The sequence below is a fragment of the Aspergillus fischeri genome, genomic scaffold, assembly GCF_000149645.3.
Source record: "Aspergillus fischeri NRRL 181 1099437636249 genomic scaffold, whole genome shotgun sequence".
In the NCBI taxonomy this organism is placed as follows: Eukaryota; Fungi; Ascomycota; class Eurotiomycetes; order Eurotiales; family Aspergillaceae; genus Aspergillus; species Aspergillus fischeri.
Genome location: NW_001509770.1, coordinates 1927646 through 1943630, shown reverse-complemented (window position 1 = coordinate 1943630; position 15985 = coordinate 1927646). Strand labels below are relative to the sequence as shown.

General features: G+C 50.6%; 7 protein-coding genes across 7 annotated transcripts, besides 2 other annotated features; 6 read left to right on the top strand and 1 right to left on the bottom strand.

Annotated features, from left to right (window-relative positions):
* Nucleotides 1-585: 585 nt before the first annotated feature.
* Nucleotides 586-2699, top strand: NFIA_014080 (endopolyphosphatase; the record flags this gene model as incomplete). The annotated part of the gene is made up of 2 exons (XM_001264614.1): nt 586-757; nt 853-2699. 2 exons carry the CDS (start codon nt 586-588, stop codon nt 2697-2699), a joined length of 2019 nt encoding a protein of 672 aa, XP_001264615.1.
* Nucleotides 2179-2212: a microsatellite.
* Nucleotides 2700-4111: 1412 nt separating the features above from the next.
* Nucleotides 4112-4145: a microsatellite.
* Nucleotides 4146-5161: 1016 nt separating this feature from the next.
* erg27 lies at nt 5162-6301 on the top strand (the record flags this gene model as incomplete). Its single annotated transcript, XM_001264613.1, has 1 exon — nt 5162-6301. One exon carries the CDS (start codon nt 5162-5164, stop codon nt 6299-6301), a length of 1140 nt encoding a protein of 379 aa, XP_001264614.1.
* Nucleotides 6302-7521: 1220 nt separating this feature from the next.
* NFIA_014060 (uncharacterized protein) lies at nt 7522-8541 on the top strand (the record flags this gene model as incomplete). Its single annotated transcript, XM_001264612.1, has 2 exons — nt 7522-7672; nt 7733-8541. The coding sequence occupies 2 exons, from the start codon at nt 7522-7524 to the stop codon at nt 8539-8541; spliced, it is 960 nt and encodes a 319-aa protein (XP_001264613.1).
* A 1186-nt stretch (nt 8542-9727) lies between these two features.
* On the top strand, nt 9728-11998 carry NFIA_014050 (transcription factor domain-containing protein; the record flags this gene model as incomplete). The annotated part of the gene is made up of 1 exon (XM_001264611.1): nt 9728-11998. The coding sequence occupies one exon, from the start codon at nt 9728-9730 to the stop codon at nt 11996-11998; it is 2271 nt and encodes a 756-aa protein (XP_001264612.1).
* A 567-nt stretch (nt 11999-12565) lies between these two features.
* On the top strand, nt 12566-13618 carry NFIA_014040 (HpcH/HpaI aldolase family protein; the record flags this gene model as incomplete). The annotated part of the gene is made up of 5 exons (XM_001264610.1): nt 12566-12731; nt 12795-12887; nt 12945-13174; nt 13234-13455; nt 13517-13618. The coding sequence occupies 5 exons, from the start codon at nt 12566-12568 to the stop codon at nt 13616-13618; spliced, it is 813 nt and encodes a 270-aa protein (XP_001264611.1).
* Nucleotides 13619-13705: 87 nt separating this feature from the next.
* On the bottom strand, nt 13706-14017 carry NFIA_014030 (glutaredoxin family protein; the record flags this gene model as incomplete). Its single annotated transcript, XM_001264609.1, has 1 exon — nt 13706-14017. The coding sequence occupies one exon, from the start codon at nt 14015-14017 to the stop codon at nt 13706-13708; it is 312 nt and encodes a 103-aa protein (XP_001264610.1).
* A 280-nt stretch (nt 14018-14297) lies between these two features.
* On the top strand, nt 14298-15396 carry NFIA_014020 (cysteine and histidine-rich domain-containing protein; the record flags this gene model as incomplete). Its single annotated transcript, XM_001264608.1, has 3 exons — nt 14298-14403; nt 14496-15021; nt 15084-15396. 3 exons carry the CDS (start codon nt 14298-14300, stop codon nt 15394-15396), a joined length of 945 nt encoding a protein of 314 aa, XP_001264609.1.
* Between the last annotated feature and the right edge of the window lie 589 nt (nt 15397-15985).

Sequence of the window (15985 nt, the reverse complement as noted above, 5' to 3'; positions counted from 1 at the left end):
TTTACGCGGATATAGATAGATGGATACCTTACTCATCAAGAATGCCTCACTGCAAGTCGCAAGGCCCTTCAACCCTTTCACTTTCTGGCCAAACAGTCCCTGGCAGTAGCCCACGTGGGGACGCCAATAGGCAGAGCCTAGAGTGTACTTACAGTCACGAGACAATGCGTCTCAAATGTCGCGTGTCATGGCGGGCGAAGATCTACAAAAAAAGATCACACTTGCTTTATTATTGAGGATGTTGCCCTCGCCTTCAAAAGATTCATATTGTCAATGTCTCATTATAAGCAGACTGCCTTTCGAACAACGGTTGAGGAAGAAGCGGAACCAGCGAAAACATGGAAACCTTTCCTGATTGGGTGATTAGCTGTTGGTGCCACTGAGACTGATCAGCTGCAATTGTGCATCATCAGTGACGTTGGTGACGGGTATGTTGGGCTACATTAACTTCCTACTCTTTTATCAACCTTGAGAGCCTATACATGATCAATGTTTCGAGTTCTTTCTGACAGGTGATTAAAGATCGATCCCCGCGTCGTCGGGACGTCTTCCCCAGTACAGGGCAGAAAAAAAAGTACCAATCCAATGATCCCTTATCTTTTTCTGCAGGGTATCCTGGTTGCCAGTGTGACTGCATTACCCGTCTTGGAGCAACTACCTCTCGGGCTTGCGGTCCCAGAATCGAACAGTCAATCTGATGGAGGAATTCATTTGGAAGAGTCACGAAGGCTTCATGGGCGTTTTCTCCATATAACAGGTAAGATAGATTCAATTGCTCCAAGACTACGGAGTATCAGAGGTGGAAGTTCGAAAACTCCGAATGAAATGCTGATTCCGTCTCCCTTTGTTCAGACCTGCACCCCGACCCTCATTACAAAACCGGCAGTTCTAGCGACGATGGCGCCCCATGCCACCGAGGAAAAGGTTCGGCAGGATACTTTGGAGCTGAAGGGTCGGACTGCGACTCGCCGTTCTCCCTGGTCGACGAAACTTTCAGCTGGATAGAGAAGAACCTGAAGGGCAATATCGACTTTGTCTTGTGGACTGGAGACTCTGCCCGTCATGACAACGATGAGAAGATTCCTCGAACAGAGGACGAGGTTGTTCGATTGAATAAGATGCTGGCGGACAAGTTCGTCGATGTCTTCGGAGACAAGCGATTCCCTAACGGTCTCTCCATACCCATCGTCCCTACAATTGGAAACAACGACATCATGCCACACAATATATTCAGAGAAGGCCCAAATCGATGGACGAAGAGGCTCCAAAAGATCTGGAGCAAGTTTATACCAGAGCATGAGCTCCATACATTCGTGGAGGGCGGCTGGTTCACGAGCGAAGTCATCCCAAACAAACTGACGGCCATCAGCCTAAATACGATGTACTTTTTCGACTCCAATTCCGCCGTCGACGGGTGTAAAGCCAAATCTCAGCCGGGTTACGAGCATATGGAATGGCTACGGGTGCAGCTTCAATTGCTGCGCGAACGCGGGATGAAAGCCATTCTTATCGGACATGTACCTCCAGCCCGAACAGATAGCAAACGGACTTGGGACGAGTCGTGCTGGCAGAAATATGCTCTGTGGGTGCATCAATATCGTGACGTGATTGTCGGCAGTGTCTACGGTCATATGAACATCGACCATTTCATCCTCCAAGACCACCACAATGTCAACATTGTCGATGCTGACCTGCATGAGACATCTTTGGAAGCTCCGAAAGATGCTACCGGCGACATCTCCATTCGGTCTCGGTCAGGGTACCTCAACGATCTCAGGCACGACTGGGCCAAGTTGCCGTCACCGCCGTCAGATTTCTCTATGGACAACAGTACCCTTGAAGACTGGTTCGGAGAGGGAGCGGCATTTGAAGACGACGATGGTATCCAGTTCGAGAAATCCAAGAAGAAAAGGCGACAGTTTCTGAAAAAGATCGGCGGACCTTGGGCTGAGCGATACAGTGTATCGCTGGTATCACCCAGTGTAGTTCCAAATTATTTCCCTTCTTTGCGCATTGTCGAGTATAACATAACCGGACTCGAACATATCAAAGCTTGGGCCGAAACTTCTGTTGCTGCTGATATCCTAGCCTCGTTGACGGAAAAAGCCAAGGAACGTCGGTCAGATTTTGAGTCAATCGAAGACCCAGACGTGGATGAGTTGAAGAAAGGAAAGGACAAGAAAAAGAAAAAGAAAAAGAAAAAGAAAAAGAAGAAGCCGTCCTTCAAAGTTCCAGAACCTCCTTCGCCCACGGCCCCGCCAGGGCCTGCATATTCGAATCAGCCATTGACATGGCTTGGTTATACTCAATACTTTGCGAATCTTACGAAGATCAATAATGAATATTCTGAACGATATGGTTTCTCGGCTGACGGATTGGTCAATGAGACGAGAGGCAAAGACATCTTTACTTTTGAAGTTGAATATGACACTACGAAGGATGACATTTACAAGCTGGTAGATCTCACTGTGCGCAGTTACTTCAAATTGGCCAGTCGAATTGCAAAGAAAGCCTCCGCAAAGGATCAGATGTTGGAAACGGGAGCAACCGATGACCTGCATGCTACTATTGATAACGATGGCGACGACTTCGGAAATATGAAGGACGCGAAGGGAAAGAAGATCAGAAATCGAGTATGGAAAACATTCTTGAAACGGGCATTTGTGGGATACTACAGGAGTGATGAAATCGATGATTGACGGGACCGTAAGGTAGATGGTTACTTATTCGCATGAGGGTTGTATAAATAGACCATAATCATAATTTTCTTTGACTACTGAAGTTACCTGGGTTCGAAATGAGCTTCTCGCCTTGGGTACACGACTTGAGACTATATTGATAGAAGGCGACTTGGGTTGACGGCACTTCTTGAATCTAGAACCGTTTATTATCAGCAATTCCTGTATTCCTCTATCCAGATCTGACATCATACTGGCGGTGAGAAGCTGGAAACAGCGCGGGATAGAGGGGTATTCGTCGTGACCGACAACGAGGATCACTTCATACTGTGGGTTAAACAAAGATAGAAATGCAGCAAAAGACCGTAAAGTAATAATCTTGATGACAGGACGTAAATTTCATGGCTGTACGGAGTGCTCTATTTGGGCTCAGGCGCAACAATTGACAATGCAGCGGTCAGTAAAGCGGTATATATCTGCCGGGAACTGATGGAACAATCATACTGGCGTGGTGAGGACGGTGAGGTGCCAGACCTACCAAGTCATCAATGATGAAAGCATCACTTTCCTCAATGTTCGGATCATCTATTGGCACGATAATCCTCCTGTCATATCTATGAAAGACGACAGGACATTATGCGTCAGCCTCATATTTTCATTGATAGTATCTGAGTCTTATGCTTCGATGCCACGCTGGCAAGCGCCTTGCCAGCTGTCAGTTCGTTGAAGTCGGTCTACCCATGACAATGCCATCATACCCGTGCTACCAAGAAGCGCGGGGGCTGAGACTCCAGCACCACCACTTCGTAGAGTCTTAGGCCGCATTTTTAGTACCAGAAGCCGTGTTTACAAGCGGGACAGAATCAGGCGGAAACATCAAGTTCATCAACCCTCGGCCATCTTCATCGCTGAGTTTCGACCGGAGAGAATGCTTTGGTCATTGTCAAAACCCAAAGAGAGGCTTGGTGGCAGCGAGATCCACCGGGTCTTGTCACAGTATCCCTATCATATCGTCCAGCTGGAGTCAGAAGCTGCAAGTCAAGGAAAATCAGCAGTCGGGCTCTGACACGTATCGAGCTAATTGATACGCCGCCCCTCTTGCCGCATGGCTAGCAATTAGCAAGCCTAGGATTTTGCAACTTTGGGCTTCGGAGTCGCTGCCATTATTGCTGACAGTTACTGTAAAATCATAGTTGCCACCTTTTGCACCATGTTGCTCATCCGCTTCACTGGTCGTGGGGTCAAGTGGTGATCATGACGGGATACTGATTCCTACTATTTTTTTTCTCTCAATCTCCAGTCATCGTTGAAGAATATAAGCAATTTGGTGGCAGACTGGATCCATGTTCGGGACAGCAACGTGAATTTCTTTTCCGACGAGGAGATTGCTAGGACTCATGCGACTTTAATTAGCACTTCTTCGTCACAGTGGGCTGCTGTCGCTCGCTGCTGCCGCTCGCTGCTGCCCAGGCGTCCAGGTGCATTGCAGACGTGAAGCCTCTTCCTTGCTTCATCTTCTCTATAGTACTTCAATCTCAAGTGCTTGTATTGACTCAGAAGCCGGATATACTCATCGACTCTAAGGACCAAACTTATGCACTGGACTTCAGTATTGGATTACGAGACATCAGTCCGAGCAATTGACATCTTTCGAATGCTATTGACTGTCAGCGATTGACTGGCAAAAGTATAGATCAACGGTCTGACCACGTCTAAAGACGCGCGATGCATCGGAACGCCGTTCAGTTCTGCGACTACGAGCTCATTACCCTTTACCTCGCTGCTTTCGACCGCTACTCTGTTCGTGCCTTGCTTTGTTAGCTCGGTTTATGCGACACCTCTTACTCTTCCGTGGCATCAAAACTCGATCCATTACGCCTTGCGAAGGAGAGTGAACGACGAAACAGTTTATCGCCCTCCTCTAATAAAATCCTCGGGTTTGATTTATTACTGATCCTCAGTGGTTTTGTATAACAGAAGCTTGCGTCTCATATTCTCGTGGGAGGCTCAATTGTCCGTTGTATGTCATATACTCGTTATCCGGCCGAAAATCGCAAAAGCGCAAACAAGTCGACTTCATCAATCTGCATAACACTGGTCATTTTTTTCTGCCTAATCCGGAGAAACCCGCATGAGACAGGGCACAAACGCAGACAACTGAACTCAATTGAAGGAATAGCATACGGAAATTGCTTTGCATCTGTACTCTAAGCGCTGGCATCAGCCAAGCCAAAACGCTCCGAATTGGCGCTTGTCCAGGTTGTTGAAGGGAACGGCGTTTGACTGATCCATTCTCTGTTTGCGCGCGCTTCCAAGGTAAGCTCTTCCGACTTAATGGTACCTATCTTTCTGTTCTTTTACTGTAAACCGAAGCCCAAATGCAATTGTGTCTCATTATTCAATGACCAAGCTATTTGGTCTTCGCCAACTTGAACATTGCCAAATCACCATCGGATTATCAGTCACCCCAGTTCGCAATCGATATGGCTGACTCCTACGAGGATTTTCCACTGATAGATCCAGAGTGTCTGGCACTGTGGATGGCTTCTTCCGAGGTTGACCAGAAGGCTCTGGGCAACTTCGCTGCCATCACAAGCCTTGAGAATCCTTTTTTGTCCGCCATGTTATACAGAGTCTTGGGCTTGTCGGTAATGCTGTCCAAGAAGCTCCTTCGTGCACGAAGATTGCGGCGTCTGGATCCCACGCGGGAGACAAAGTCCCTTCATCTGTATCACCATATCATTTGGCTTTCGCGGGAGGGTCTATTGATTTTGGAGGAGTTCGTCCTTCCCGTGGTCGAGCCCTACGTGGAGTTAAAAATTCTCGCATACAAGCTCAGAGCCTCGTTTTATCATATCTTTGTTCTCTTCCATAACGAGCCACCAGTCCATTCGCCCGGTCTTATGAGCCTCCGAAGCCACTCTTCAGCGACGAATAATGCTGCTGAAGCAGAGTCGTCCCCCAAGGACCAGGGATCAAGGTTCTCATTTATTTCTAAACCAGAAGTGATCCCGCGTCCCCAGGATGCGGCCTCGAATCCAAAGGACGCTGCAAGACGAAGGGTCACGCAAGCTCCTCCTGGCCTAGCCCCGGTACAGCCTCCCAAACCCGCTTCATCTTTCCTTCTTCCCTCTATCGATTATACGCCAACTGCAACGGCATGCTTCAACCATGCCGCTCTCCTTGCTGAACGGTTTCTGCCCGGATCGCATCCCCTACGCCTGTCGATAAAGCTCGAATATGCTGCTTACCTTTACGATTGTCTTCACGACCCGAATGCTTGTCGACGATTGGCGAAGCAAGCTATAGCAGATGTCTACAATGCTCAGGAAGGCATGGACGATGAGAGCTTTGAGGACGCCGCCGAGATAGTTCGGATCCTGGGAAAGATGGTAAAGCGTGCGGGCAAAAACAGCAGCACGGGACCTAGCAGCACGTCGGCTGGAACACCAAGAGGGGATATCTCGATGAGCGAGGGCAGCCTGACCCCAAAAGTACGAACATCCGTGTCACAGGCGACAACAATGACTTCAGTCTCGCCCGCTCCGGCAAATAAGTCCCCGGTCAAAAGCGATGCACCTTCTACTGCACTTCCAAATCCAAGTATGATGAATCCTATTTGACATTGGCGCGTCGACCATTGCGGATGCCACAGTGAGTTCGCTCGGATGGTTCATGATTATTCTGTGTTTTTATCGGCTATGGAACCATGGGGTGAGTTCTGTTGCACTTCAAGATGCGGTGGTTCATGTGTCTCTTTTTCAGCGGATTTTACCTTCTTCATCTTCTTTGACTCGGCGGTTTGTCGTGGTTTATATAATTGGTTATATGATGTTTTCCCACCGTCGATTGTACTTATAGTGATTGGGTTGGATACATATATTCATGTACATTTTGATACCGTTAAGTCCGAATGGCTGCTTTCAATGATTTGTCCATCTATATCTCAAAAAATTAGAGTAAGCTCCCATGGATCAACCGTGGTTAACGTTGTCAGGCACCTGAATCTATGACGGTGACATCTGTTGGTGCCTGAGGCTACATGCCTAGCCGCAAAATTTCTCCTCCCATGAAGGAGAGAGTCAAACGAGTCAACTTTCCCCCAAAAGGCGGCAGAACGTGTCCACCAAAAATAACTACCTTCCGCTCCTGCATGCACGTCTTTTGGCTTTGAACTCTTAAACTACTTCTCGAGCTCTGATTGACTGTCTGACACCAACACACTTGTCTTGTGATCCAACCAGGGGTCTTCGCTCGAGCGACGCGTCCTCGTCGACTTGGCAACCACCAACATCCTCCGTTAACCTCACTTTTACGTTGCAACGAGTCGTCGTTTACGTCATTCATACAGTGAAATTCCTTGCGGTTCCGGTCGCATTGGACAAGGGTTGCAACAGTAGACAGCTGATCGGATTGGCTGTCTAATTTCTACGGAGGATTCTATTTTTTTTATGCTTCGCTCTCCCCGCCGTCGTGCATTGACTTCAGTGCTTTCGTTGCTGGGGCTTGGATACGCAGACATAGACATCTCCCACACCACCTCACCTTAGCAAACACCGCCCGTTCCGCCGATCAGCCAACACCAACGAACCAACAGACTAACGGAGCAATAGAGCGTGAGACAAACAGATCTACGAGTTTACAAGGCTGCGATTGCACATTCATGCATAGCCTGCTTGCAACTTTGAATTACAATTAGACCGCCCCTCTCCTCGCACCTCTCTTCTGGCAATGAATTTGCTTGTCCCGGAATTCTTATCAGCAAAGCAAAAGGATCTCAACTTCCGTGAGGACTCGCCCTCATTAGTGCTGTCTCGCGTGCCACGTTCATGAGTTGTCTAAGATGCGGTCGGGGATTCAGAAACCCGGTGCAATTCCGTTCTTCGCGCTCATCCTCTTCTCGATACTCAGCCTGGTGCCGTCTCTAGCTAAAGAGTGGGGGTTCTATAATCTGCAGATCGGATATCGAGCCTATAGTCGCAGTGAGGATTGGCGTATGTGACTTGCATTCTTTGCGCTTCTTGTGTGATCATGCTGACAGGTTGGGAATACAGATCTCCCCCGAGTAAAAGATGGCGCGATCGAAGTCCGACCGAGGGCAAGCTCGGCCGGGGCTCTGTGCAAGTCGTGGCTTGCCGGTGGCTCTTTTCAATCCTGTCCGGATCGCAAAGGACGTCCGCGACGAGGTGCATTGGATGCGCCATCTCTCAGCGCATTCGAGGCGGCCTCTGTCTTCGACAGCGAACCCCTGACACAAACGACCACCCGGTCGTCGAGTCTCACGAGAGGCGTGCACGCTTTCAAAACATTCTTCATCAAACAATTAGACGACTACCAAATCTTGCAACCATTCTTACCTGGGAGCGCGCCGTCCGTGCCGACATCCACTTCTCGTCCCGTTCCACCTCCAGTTAATTCGTCCGTCGCGCCAGCCCCCTTCCTCAGCGAGGAGCCCCAACGCTGGTCTCGTATCACGAATCAGACAACATCAGCCACGAAGCACATTCTGGAAAGTTCTCGGATACGATTCCTCTCGGGTTGTCACGACGCATGGCAGCAGGCCTGTCTTGTGGCTACGGGTTTCTTGAAAAGCTTCCCTTCGACGTTAGGTACTCAGCCTTTTCCCTCCAATTCCACGGAATCGGGATTTCCGCTGCAATTGCCTGGCCAGGAGCCAGGGCGGAAGTCAATCCCGCAACCCCTTCCTGCGGATGCAGTCGCTGCGCCAACAAAACCGATCACCCAAGCTGCCCCGGCTGCGGGTCAATCCGAGGTAGCAGCGGTCGACGACAGCCCTAAGAAAATGCGCGGTAGCTGTATGGCTATTGTGATAGGCCTGGTGGTCGGGGTAATGTGGTTCTAGCGGGCTTTATTCTCTAGACGCGCCACTTGGACCCTGACTCAGTCGTCTGGTTGCCAAGCTCCTATATTCGCCATGTTCATGTTTGATGTCTATATAGAAAGTCCCTAAGAAGGTCTTGTTTGTTTGCTTATAATCTGTCGAATATCGGCTCTGCTTCCCCGTTGATCGTCAATGGGGCTGGTTTTTGCTTCTCTGCAGCGATATTGACGCCTTGACTCTGATACGATTGTACATGCTTTGCTACGAAGTTCGTCTGGCCTGATACGGGGACTCTGGCTTAGTCCTCTTGGGTTCTGACGCTGACGAGGGATACTCGAGAATTGGCAGTGTACATTAGAGTACCATATACAATACAATAATGTCTGTTAATCAACAACGTTCTTACTCGTAGAAATGCCTGAAGATTGTTAATGGGACCAACGCAATGTGGTCTCGTTACAACTTGCAATGTGATACTGCAGAAAGTTCACACCTCAATTCCAGTTGACGACGCACGGACCAGCATCCTTCGATCCGCCTCCGCGATTGGGATTCATCATGTTTGACGCGTTGGAATGCGCGTGGATCTGTCCAACCGGAGATAAGAATTCTTTTCGATTCGTATTCACATCTATATTCATATCGATTCTACTTATGAGCCAGACTTTCGAGAATTGGGTGATTGGTTTCATTGGCTTTGGAATCAGTGAGCAAGGGATATCCGCCAAGGTCGGAAAGGCGGCGTGCTAGGTCTTGCCTATCCAGCTGATTTGGAGCATAATTGATGAGGGTAAGTTGGTATTGATGTTAGGAATATAGTCGATTGAAGACAATTTGTTTGTACCGCTTTTATCCAATGTCCTGGATGGCAAAGGCGATGCTGGTGTTGCAACGTTGACGTGATCAAGTGTTACATGCTAACACCAACAAAGGATCAATTGCATGAGATCAGACGGTCACTATCATTTTCCCTTCTGCCAGCCCGGTGACGAGGGAGTGAACTGATCCGGAGAATGTCGACCAAGAAACCAAGAGACCGGACCACTCCCTGCTGCGTGTGCCGGTTAAAAAGGCGAGGATGCGATCGGCAACGTCCAGGTATTAACTCATTCAGACACTTCATTTGCGATAGAAGCTAACAGATACAGTATGTGGACCATGTCGCGAGGCAGGCCTATCGGAGGAATGCTCCTACCGACCGGAGGACATGCCTCCTCGGAACAGCTCAACACGGTATGCCAGTCTTTGCTCAATGCATGTCCATGTCCCACAGGCACAGGACCTAACAGGCACAAGCAGGTCGCTACTCCCGCGGCAACTGAAGCGGCTGAGGTCGCTGCCCTCTCCGTCACAGTCTGCGCCGTTGGTGGTCGTCCAGTCCGCTGCACCGCCCAGCTCGACGTGGAATGGGAGGGAGTCGTCGTCGATGCGCACGCTGCAGAGTTCGCGTGAGGCTGGTTCCAGGCTGCGGTATACCCTCGGCCTTTTTTCGCATCGGCGAACGCAGTCTGGATCTGCTATGTACCCTGCCCGAGGTAGCTTGCAAGCGCGCGGGCAGATTGATGTCGACGAAAGCTCCGTTGGTGAATCCGAGGGAAAGGACGATGCGATTGACGTTTCGTCGAGTCATTCGGAGGAGTCGTTTCATACTGCTACGCGATCGCCGATGCCTGAGTTTATACCGACGGAGAGTCGCGGTGCGCAGGGATCGCGTTTCGCGAGGATACGACAGGCCCAGGAGAGACGGACGGGGAGTGTCAAGCGGGAAGAGGAAGAGCCGATCGAGGATCGTCTGCCGGTATTACGACATTCGAATCTTGCTGGTGGTGGGACGTTTATCTCTGCTGTGGACGAAGACGAGGAGATGATGGATCCTCCAGTAGATTTGTCCAAGGAAGATGCAGATCGACTGGTGAACGTCTACTTGAATCTGGACTATGTGACGCTGCCGATCTTGGATATACAGGACTTTCGCGCAGCGTATGAAGCAGCTAGTGTTGCTGGGGACTCTACCACGCCGAACACATTTTACGCCATTCTGAACACGATCTTTGCGCTCGCCTGTCTCAACGTAGACGACATGCGTGACGAAAGGGCGAGTTACTTCTTCAAGGAGGGTCAGAGGCTGGCCAACCTGTTCGATCAATACAAGTCTATTGATCTTCTTCGATTGTACATCCTACAGGTTCAATATCTCAACGCGATAGGTGATCTACCTACGGCTTGGGCTTTGATCGGATCTACGATACGACTGGCACAGTCACTGCGTCTACCCTTCGACGCAAAGCAACACGGGCACAGCAGAAAAGAGCGAGAGACTTGCCGGAGGCTCTGGCATGGCGCGATGATATTGGAACGGATAATTGCGCTGCGGCTCGGCATCGCGCCCCAAACACCCGATCCGCTGCGGGTTCCTCTGCCTACGCACTTGGATACAGACTATGTTGACGTGATTTCCAGCGCACAGTCCAGCGCACCGTCGAGCTCGCAAGGTGAACGTGCATCGATAATCGAGTTCTTCACCGCCTGCGCAAGACTGTACAGGCTTATCGAAGACGTCATGGCATGGGAGGAAGAAGCAAGAATTCGGCCTCACGGCTGTGCCATGAAGAAACTACTGTCACTGGATTTTACGCGATTCTTGAAAGCAGATAGCCTCTTACATGATTGGAATCAGTCATTGCCCTCGTCTCTCCGGGGCAGTGGGGGCCATGGCACAGACGAACACTCTATCGTCGTCCGACAGCGGAATATCCTTCGAGCCCGATACTTGTATCTTCGGCTCCGGCTAAACCGGCCACTGGTTACTCTGGGGCTAGCGCTGACCACCGCGTGCAAATGCAAGTCGGATGGCCAGCCTCACATTGTGGTAAGAAGGCTCGCCCCAGACTCACCTATTGCGCTGAGCCTAGTCCATGGGGCTTCTATCAAGTGCGTCCGATCCGCACTCGAACTGACAGAGCTTATTCGCGCGCATGAGGCTGGATTGCTTCGACTTGATACACCATACGACGCAAGTCACTGTCTCAACCCACCCTACTGGGAGTGTGTGGAATATCTTTACGTCTGCGGTACGGTCTTCCTTGCTAGCTTCAACCACACATGCCCGTTCTTCGGAGATATGACCGACGAGGAAGACGAACAGTGTAGAGTCCTCTGGCCCTGCATCATAGACCTTCTCGATCGCTACCAGGGATATCGTCGACGCGGCCGAACGGACAATGTAGCCCAGGCGTGCAGTCGTACACTGAGCGAGCTTGCCAAGGCCGTCGAAAGCACAGATGATACGCCTTGGGCGGTCGATTCGGCGATATTAGGACAAGACGCGCGAGCAAGGTTCTCTCAACGGACCGAGATGGAGTCACCGGTTCGACACAGACGAATATCAGGTGCGAGTCGGACGATCCCGGATCCCCTTGGGGACGCCCCTGAGTTCCCGGTGTGGATGGATAGTTTACCAGTTGACCTGGTGGGATGATTTTTGGTCTGAGCTATGTGATACCCATTGTATGATAAACCGGAACTGTCAGTAACCAGAATAAGGTAAACTGAAGCTGAAGCTGTCTGGCAAGTAGCAACCCTCACGGCCTCGGTAGTGATCATATCGCAACACTCGGAGTCGGTCCGATGCTGACTATCCATCGCCAACATCTTCAACACCCCTTCAGTTACAGTCCACGCACAAATCGTCTTGATTCTTTCGACTCTTGCTTAAATCCAAGCCACGATTATCATGAATCTAAAGAGATCTTTAGATCTACAGCATAGCACATAAAACCCTCTAGAGCAGACGTGACATGTCCGAGTCGGACCCCCTGGCACTCCCCCACGCCCCCAACATCGGCCCGTAGACCGACCCCGCAAGCAAGTAATTCAGTGTCGTAATCTGATCGGGACAATTCCCAGCGAGGACAGCGGGGTGACAATTTCCCTTCACCCCTCTTTGAACTTCTTGTGCTATTTTTCATTTTCACTTTTACCTCCTGTTTTATTTCCTTTTCTCCTTTTCAATCATTCGCGTTCATACAGAGAGTACACAAATACAATGCAGGCAATGCAAGCAGCGAATCGACTCCAGCGGGCTCTCCGCACCGAGCGCGGACTGTCCTTTGGTGCGTGGCAGATGCTTCCTGGGGCGAATCATGCACGGTTCATGGCGAGGACGGGGTATGATTGGATTTGTGTGGATACGGAGCATGGGAATATTGCTGGTAAGTACGGAGTATCCTGGCTACGAGTACAGTGATGGCCATGGCTGACGGGGGTTGGCGCAGATTGGCAGATGCATGAGGCTGTGGCTGCTATTGCTGCTACGGGGGTGAGTCCCATTGTGCGGATTGCTGCGAATGAGGGGTGGATGGTGAAGCGTGAGTTTATCTTTGATTCAGGGGGGGAGGATATGGAGATAAGTTAACGGTGGATAGGGGCCTTGGATGCGGGCGCTCATGGAATCGTCGTGCCTCTTTTGTATACTGCCGATGATGCGCGGAGATTGGTGGAATCTGCCAAGTTCCCGCCTGTTGGCCGGAGAGGCTTTGGGAGTCCCTTTGCCATGGGCTCTATTGGTGGTGTTTCTGGAGTGGAGTACCTCCAGGGGGCCAACGATGCTCTGCTCACTATCGTGCAGATTGAGACTAAGGAGGCGTTTGAGAACGTGAGTTGGTCGGGGAGTGGCTGCAGAAGTGATGACGATCTAATTGAGTTGATATATAGGTAGAGGAGATTGCAAAGGTCCCCGGCATCGATGTCCTGTTCGTCGGACCCTGGGATCTGGGAAACAATATCGGCCGTCCCGTCACGGGCGCGTTCCATGAAGACCTCGAGGCTGCGATTGAGCGGATCCGCAAGGCTGCTGTCGATAATGGAAAGAGGGCCGGTATCTACTGCGTGGGTGGTGCGGCTGCAAAGAAGTATGCCGACCAGGGTTTCCACATGGTATGAAGCAGTCTCCCCCTTTCCTGGTTACCTCCCAGATCGCTGATAAGCTTTGATGCAGATCTCCGTCGTCGCCGATGCTGTCGCTTTGCCCACCTTCCTCGCGGATGCACTTGAAACTGCCAAGGGTAGCAAGACCGATGCCGCCGTTCCCACCTACTAGATCTACTCATCCAATCCCCATGTGTATAGTGTTGCATTAGATTGAACGAAGTTTATGATTGTCGTACATGCAGCGAGCCTTCTGCCTCTATGGCTTCATTTTTTCTGTCTCCTCGACCAGATTCTCGACTTCCTGCTCCGTGAACCGGTGGAAAAGCTTCTTCGGGTCGGAGAGTTGATCCTCGAGGGCAGCTTGAACATGGAGAACCGGAACATCGAATTCGTAGACGTCCTTCCAGGACTTGTTCTCGGGGGCCATAATGTCTAATTCGGTGTAATCAAAGGGCCTCCGCTTGTGTAGCTGGGTCACGGCGTGCTTGGCGGTGTCACAGAGCCCGCAGCCAGCGCGGGTGAAGAGCGTGACACGAGCTTTGGAGAAGAGGGCTCTCGTGGGGAACATATTGTTTGCCCTGGACCGAAAGGGATAATTCAAGGAAGCTCGTTGTTGATGGTCCGGAGTAATGTTGGAGATCAACGCGGTGGAGATCTCGTGGAACCTTCGAGCTTTACAGGCTAAACCCGATCGGGACACAGCGAATGGAAACGGAGAAGCATCGCAGCAGGATTCTGTATCATTCTATAGCATACTTGCTTGTTTTGATGCTCACTTCTCTCGAAGGCGATCGATCTTCCTGTATATCTGTCCCAAATTCATCTGTTGCAGAAACAGACCTGACAGCATGGCGTCCAAGTGTGTTCACAAAGGGTGCGGTAAAGAATTCACCGATCCCGACGAGGATTGCTTGTACCATCCTGGCCCTCCCGTTTTCCACGAAGGTCAAAAGGGTAAGTCAGGCAAGGACCTTGGGGGTGCAAAGAACCGATCACACATATCCGGAATTGCAAATGAGGACCTCTATCTGACAAGTGATCTGCAGGTTGGAAATGTTGCAAAACCCGCGTTCTGACCTTTGAGGAATTTCTGACCATCCCACCATGCACCACCGGCAAGCACTCGACGGTGGACGACACACCCGCCGAGCCAGAGAAGGAGTCGAATGCCTCATCTGTCCTTGAGCAGCAACTCGCCGCCGCCACACCGGCGCCTGCTCCCCCGCGGCCTGCGGTCTCGCCCGCCATTGCCCCTTCCTCGAACGCCGCTACGCCCGTTGTCGAAGATACAGAGGACGATGACCCCTCGCTAGAGATTCCGGCCAATGCCACCTGCCGTCGCCGAGGATGTAACAAAGGGTACAATCCGTCTATTTCGCGCGACGAGGAGAAGTGTGTCTATCATCCTGGCCAGCCGATCTTCCATGAGGGCAGCAAGGGCTGGTCATGCTGCAAGAGGCGGGTGCTGGAGTTTGACGAGTTCATGAAGATTCAGGGGTGCAAGGAGAAGACGAGGCATCTCTTTGTAGGAAAAGGAAGGCCCGCTGGTGAGGAGAAGGTCCAGACGGTCAGGTATGCAATCTTCTACGGACCAACAATTTCAAGAAACAAAGCTGATGGGTGCTGTCTTGCAGGAATGACTTCTACCAGACCCCCTCTACGGTCAATGTCTCGCTATATCTCAAGAAAATTGACAAGGACAACGCCAAAGTCACCTTCTCCTCCACATCGGTCGAGTTTGATCTGCCTACGACGGACAACAAGCGGTACAAGGACACGTACCCTCTGTTTGCACCGATTGACCCGGAACGGTCTTCGTTCAAGGTCTTGGGAACGAAGCTGGAGCTCAAGCTGGTCAAGGCTGATGGGACAAGCTGGCCGGTGCTACGGAGTGACGACAAGTGGACGGGAGAGAGAATTCAGGTTGGACAGGCTGGCAGGGCTTAGTATATGAAATTTTCCCTTCGTTTATAGTTCGACGGCATTAAGCTTATGAGATCAATGATAATGTTCCATCGGCTGATACGATTACATTACAAGGCACATGTGGACAAATACGGAGTGTGACCGGATGGTAAATGATTCATTCTGATAATTCTGTATAGCAAGACCGCAGTGCGGTAAGTACATGTACACACATCAATGCAAATGTACTCGAAAAAAGGAATGTCACGCCCCCTCCACAGCATAAGCGCATGGGGCTTTAACCTTTCGGAAAAAAGCCCTCGCTCAGCCATGTATTGTGTAGGGAAAAAGGAAGACGCACGCAGAGTAAATCCACGCTGCTCTCCAGAGCCGGGAACGGAAGGAAACCCATAAGAGAAAAAAATCCCGCAAGAATAACCTTCAGCGAGCAGTACTTTGACTGAGCTCCGGGGTTGAAATTTACATGGTCAATGTAAACCTCTACTGATGATGAGGAAAGAAAAGAAAAAGAAAGAGAAGAAGCGTCGCTGAAGAAGTCTTTTTGTAGGTGATCAGAAGCTTGGCGCTAGTGGGTTCGGGACTAGTCAGATGCCAAGATGGGTCTTTACTT